Below are 6000 nucleotides of genomic sequence, written 5' to 3'. Positions count from 1 at the left end.
GAGGGTGAGTGGCACAGCTGACTGAAGTCTACTGGAGCATGTGATAGGGCTGCGGTATGGTCTCAGGTGCGAGAGCAGCCATCACTGTAAGGCAGAGCAGCTGGGGCCTCTGGCAACACACACACACGTGCGAGCACACACACACACACACATGTACGCATACACACACGCGCGCTCACACATACGTGCGCATACACACCCGCTCGCTCACACACACACACACACACACACACACTCAAACGAGTGCCCCACCTTAAAATGGACACCAGATGGTTCACAGAAGTTCATACATTTATGATTTATGCATAGAACCAACGTATATTATTTCTGAGACTTTACATTACTTGTAGGCCTATTTTTCTTTTTCTTTTTTGCTATTGAATCATATCCAGTCATATATTCTGCAGCACAGGAGAACATCCATAGGGCGACCTGAACTTGCTATACATCTTCGCAGTGTACCGTGAATCAATAGTAACTAAACTATTTAATTCATCCGGAACAAAACCCTTGCATTTTAATATATTTTTTTCCCCATATCTTCATAGTTAATCCCTAAAGCAGAAAATGAAATGTACTTGGAAAGCTTTGCTGTGGAGCAATTTAAGGTCACAGTCATTGTTAATGTGTTTTCATCAGACCAGATCTCTATAAGATCGTTCGTAAAAGTGACACTTGGATGTAACATATGCGAGGTGGGTTGAATGGAGCAACCTCAGTAGATCAGCAGACCTCCTACGGGGATTTAAACTCGCTGTCACACAGACGCGCTCCCTCTCTCCCTCCCTCTCTAACTCACTCTCCCCTTCCCTCTCTCTCTCTCGCTCGCCCCTGACTGTTAATGGGAGGAGCGCGGTCTCAGTCACTTTATAAGAAGTGCAGATCGTACAAGTAGGAACTTTACACAGAAACTCAGGAGAAACGAAATGATCTGCCCTGGAGTCGCAGCAAAATGCTGGATGGACACCTACTCCTGCGATGGTTATCGTTCACTCTCATAGTCCTCATCAGCTTGCCTGGACCAAGCACTGCTTATTTCGGGTAGGCTCAATTCATTCGCTTTACAGTACCGGGAAACAGTAAGATAAAGCCGCATGTTCAATGAAAGGAGATATATATATCACATTAACGAACAGAAGAGAATACAGTATTTTCAAAAATGCCGGGTTATAATGTTTCACCATGCCACCGGAATTATGTTTTCGTAGTTTTAGCTAATTATATCATTCATAAAAATAAAGTGAAATGCCTGTTTATGGTTGTAACAATAATAAAACATTGGCGACAATAATAATATTATTAATAATGATGATAATAATATTAACAATAATAGATGTAATTATAATGTAAAGTGTGTGTTACTCTTGGATACATGGGCACTGCAGGTGCCACAGCAGGTTGATCGATTATAGGAGCGAAAGGGGCGATAAAAAGCTCCGGGTCCGTCAAACGTGCTCTTCGCTTCAACTTTGCTGGACGTACAAACTGATCTCTGCCTCAGGGCTAGACGTCAGAAACAAGCATGGAATTAGCCGTTAATGGGGCAAAGTAGCGCACGTTGCCTTTTATTTCCAAAAGTCACCTTAGACGATTTGCTGCGTGGTATTGCTGGATAATGGGTGCCGCATGAAGGTTTACTGTAACTTAAACCGGTTTGTGACCTTTGGGGCGGTTGGTTTGCCAATGCATGCGACCTTCCCCAGGTATGGACCAAAACTGAAGGAGCGTCATTATTCTGTCGTGATCGCTGAGGTCGAAAAGAAAGACCAGCACTAACAGAGGATTTGCGGCTTGCTGCCTGCTATCTTCACGGCAGCTGGTAATAATAACACAACGCGGCTCTCTAAAGTGGTGGTCCAGACGTCTGTTGAGCGCACACAGAAAACTTACTATCCAGCATAAACACACGGACACAGATCCTGGCATGGGCTCCGAGCTCCCACTAAGTCTAACAACAGTTTAAACACAAGTCAAAGAATTTGCCTACAATTTGTAGTTTCCTCATTGCCTCTGTGAAACGTGTGCGACGGTATTCCTTAGATTACAGCGATTTGTAGTTTAACAAATTGTATTACATCCTACAGGTTCCTCCTCCCCCCCCCTTGGTTACCTTTGTCCGTTTAACTATTAGGGTAATATATTGTTCAGTTAATAACAAACAGATGGGATCATCCCCAATTGCTCATTAACTAGACAATTGAAAGAAGAGCTAAGTATACGTGTAATTATGGTTTTTATTCCAGTTTGGTGAAAAACCCTTTAGGTGTCGTCTTTTGACCCGATTCAGAATAGTCAAGGAAACCTGAGCTGATAGTACTGACTGACTCCTAGGGACGTGTTGGTTATGTCTTGAGCTGGGCGGTTTGTATGGGACTTAAGTCTCTAATCGTGTAGAGACAAGCGTCCGACACTGCGTTTCACTGATTTGGAAGGTTCCTGTTCTAGTTTGAGCCAGAATCACATAGTCAGTTCATTATGTGGACAACTGTAGCCCCAGAATGTGAGGGAACTTTCGTAACAACAGGAAAGGCGGTGAGAGATTCCGCATTTGACCATTACTTCTTAAAGAGACACATGGCTGGAAGGAGACAGTGGTGGTGAGATCCCTTCTACGTACATTCCTACAGAAATATGTGCTGTGAGAGTGTGGTTTCTGCCATATGTTGTCTGTATCACATTAAATTGACCGAACAGATTAATTTTACATCACTAGCATTGTGTGAATATAGTCTGCAGAGCATTAAACACTTCAATATTTCAGAGGTTGGGAAGTCGTGGGTCTGGCTAAGAGCTTTAATCGGAAAAATGATGAACTGGGATGAAACAATCAGCGATGAGCTTGGACCTCTGAGTTCTCGGGAAGTGACTTTTACATTTACGGTTCCTAAAAATGGAGTGAGATTCTAAGATCATTGTAACGGAGTAGAGCAGAAGCCAGAAGATCAGGCGTCTGTCAGCCAAACCTCTACTCTTGTGTCATCATCTCCAGATGTTTAGACTGGCTCTTCACTATTGAAATGTTGTGAATGGTACTTCATATCGAATCTGACAGCTTTGAGAAGCTGGACCGGCTCAGGCAGAATGAAAAAGCCGACTGCAACACGCATTGAAACAAAGTTCATCCCAGAACCATGATTCTCGCCGCAATGCCATTTGATTTCAATCCCTTCCAGTCGTGCTTGTCTTTATTATAGTCTCAGGTACATAGGAACGGGTTGGTGGGATCCTTGGTTCAGTCACATGCTCTGTTTGAGGCTGAGCAGATTTCCCAGGGTGCACTGGCCCTCGCAGGAGCTCACCCCGAACCGTTACGCCGCGGACGGCAAGAAGCGGTCACAGTGTATGAAGTGAGCAGATGTCTTTCTCAAACAAAAGCCGTCCGTGAGTGACAGGCGTCCGAGGGCTCCTCGGCCGCCGCTCGACTTGGGATAGACGGTAAATGTTGCATACCCAATTTCCCCCCGTGCACTGGTGCATGAGTGTTACATAAACACGGCCCTCGTGGCCCCGCGCTCCTTGGCAGCCGGCGGGGTGGGATTCACGGTGGAGCTGAGCAGCCGGCCGTCGGCTCCCCCCTGCCCCCCACTCCGATCCGCAAGAATGTCCCGTCTGCGCTCACTGGCCTATTGTGGCAGGTGCTTATCCCCCCCCCCCCCCCCAACAGCCATCCCCTGAAGCCACTGCCAAACCAAACGTCTTTGGGGGATTCCTTTCCTCCCTGGAGATCCATTAGTTCTCAGTTCTTGCTCCTGGGGAGTCAGATGGGTTATGCCCAGAAGTATCACCAATAACGGATGGAGCGCATTTTTGAAATCGCATTTTCTCTTGTGACGAATAGCAGCAGGTACGCGGCACCCTTAGATATGCTGGACGGCTATCACGCATTAATGCATAGAATAAACAGGAGAGTACCCCAACCCCCCCCCACCCCCGCCCCCCCACGGCCACCTTTCCATCAGGCTGCTTTAAAGTTCTGTGCATAGCTGCATTTCATAATATTGAGTTTCCATGAAGTTTCTCCCGGTGTGTGGGATCGCAGTCGGTGCAAGGAAATGCCTTATTTGGAAATGAAATGTGTTTAAACAATATCACAGGAGTCGCGAATGTATCCAATCGAAATGCGAAATAGAATTTGTAAATGTCGTTCGGTATTCCTTTAACGATTCCTTTATTGCCCCCAGTTCTGCCACCGATTTCTCCCAAATATCACTCACAATGATCTGTATCCCAGGTCTGACTAGCACTTAAAGTGTGGTCTTATAATAATACATTGTATATTATTTAAGTAACAATAAATATGTGCTTCGGAATACTGTAAATTGTAGCCTTATTCTCAGAAATGTTGTGTTCTTATTACAGGACCGCCTGACCTTAAGTGGAACGATTTACTTTGCCAGCCAGTCTGTGGATGGTTTGCATACTTTCGCCCAATGGGATTCCATGGCAACAGGCTGGCGGGACGTGCCATGGTTACTTTGAAAATATATTAATTAACAGATCCATATTGTAAAAATGTAAGGTTGAGCGAATGGTCAGCACACACAGCGCTCAGGATGTCGCATGTGGTCCAGGTGACTGAGAGGAGGAACTTCTGCAAAGAGTGGGATTCTGAAAGCGCCCAGATGACGTTTTATTTAAAGGGGGGTATTACCCGCGCTGTAATTTTTCATTCTGCCGTAATTAACCTAATAAGATGGGCAAGCATTTCATAGTGCTATGCCTTTAATTGTCCGAGGCGCTAATTTTCGCAACTGGATGCCACTGTATATGTGGATGAGATGCTGGGCTCTGTTTTCCTTCCTTCGGTGTCATGGCTGCATTTAGCGGCCCCCGTCTGTGTGAGCGTGTCGCGTGCGTGTCGGTATCCCTGTGGTCGGAAAAGGGATGCTCTGTAATTGCTGCTCGTTAAGGATTAGCGAGCCAGTGTCGTCTGGCAGATAGTCGTGTTGAGCCCTCATTATGGGGTCTTAAGGAATGATTACTCTGACGCAAGGCCTGGGGCGAGGCGAGGGTGGGGCCCCCCGCTCCACTTTACAGGGCGTACTGTGGCAGAAGTGACTTTGGAGGGGGGAGGCCAGCCAATAGCCACTTCTCTGTAGCCCTTGATGTCGTCGTCCTTAAATCCGCCACCGTTAAGCGGAGACCTGGGTCGATTCTTTCAGCTGAAACGTTTCGCTCTGTCCAGTTCAGCTGCAGATGGTCTGCCACCTAGGCAATTCAGCCAGGGCCCTGATGCACAGAACATAACCCCTGGCTAGCTGTGACATGTTGGGGAATGCCCGCAATGCACACAGTGTCCACCAGGGGGAGTGGGCCGCTTTACCACCCAGGCAACTGGTTTTCTGTCAGCACGTCGTAGCTGCTCATGTGTAATTCAAGAAGAGTGGGAAATAAAATGCAATAGCAGTCCTATCAAAAGGCTCAGAACCTGCTGTATATCAACCAATGAATAAAACTGAGCTTCCAGTTACATTAATTGTGGTCAGACACATTTTTAGGCAGCAAACACTATTGATCCGCACTGCTGTTTAAACATGTTTGTATCCACTCAGCTCTTAATTTGCAGAGTTTTTTTTCCTTCTGCATTTTCTTCCAACAAACTGCATGACTGGAGAGGTTCTGTAGGACAAAGACATTACAGATAGGTACATCGTTGAAAGATGACACATTGCTGGAAACCCTCTACAAATTGCATCAGGGATATTTCTTTTATTGCCATTCATATCCTTAATTCTGTTTGTGATCAATCAATCAACACAAGTGCAGGGAACAAAAAAAAAATGCCGGTTACTCTGGGAACGTGCTGTGATGTGAAATATGCCCGTGCGCTATTTTGCTCTCATTACATATATATGGGAAAAAAAAACCGTAAAACATTAATTCGAAAACACGCCTTGATTTCAAACCTCTCTCAAGGCTTTGAAGAATTTAAGCCTCAGATTCTTTCAGCCTTAAAACAGGCACCAGAGGTTCACCGCGTACGCTGCACGGCAGGCCATT

At 45.9% G+C, this 6000-nt stretch overlaps 1 protein-coding gene across 1 annotated transcript in view; it reads left to right on the top strand.

The window, feature by feature from the left end:
* Positions 1-841: 841 nt before the first annotated feature.
* Positions 842-6000, top strand: part of wnt9a (wingless-type MMTV integration site family, member 9A) — a 35799-nt gene continuing 30640 nt past the window's right edge. The window contains 1 exon segment of the mRNA XM_023815760.2: positions 842-1041. Coding sequence (XP_023671528.1) covers positions 842-1041 — 200 coding nt within the window.

This window comes from Paramormyrops kingsleyae, chromosome 4 (genome assembly GCF_048594095.1).
Source record: "Paramormyrops kingsleyae isolate MSU_618 chromosome 4, PKINGS_0.4, whole genome shotgun sequence".
In the NCBI taxonomy this organism is placed as follows: domain Eukaryota; kingdom Metazoa; phylum Chordata; class Actinopteri; order Osteoglossiformes; family Mormyridae; genus Paramormyrops; species Paramormyrops kingsleyae.
This window is presented reverse-complemented; position numbering and strand designations above follow the sequence as displayed.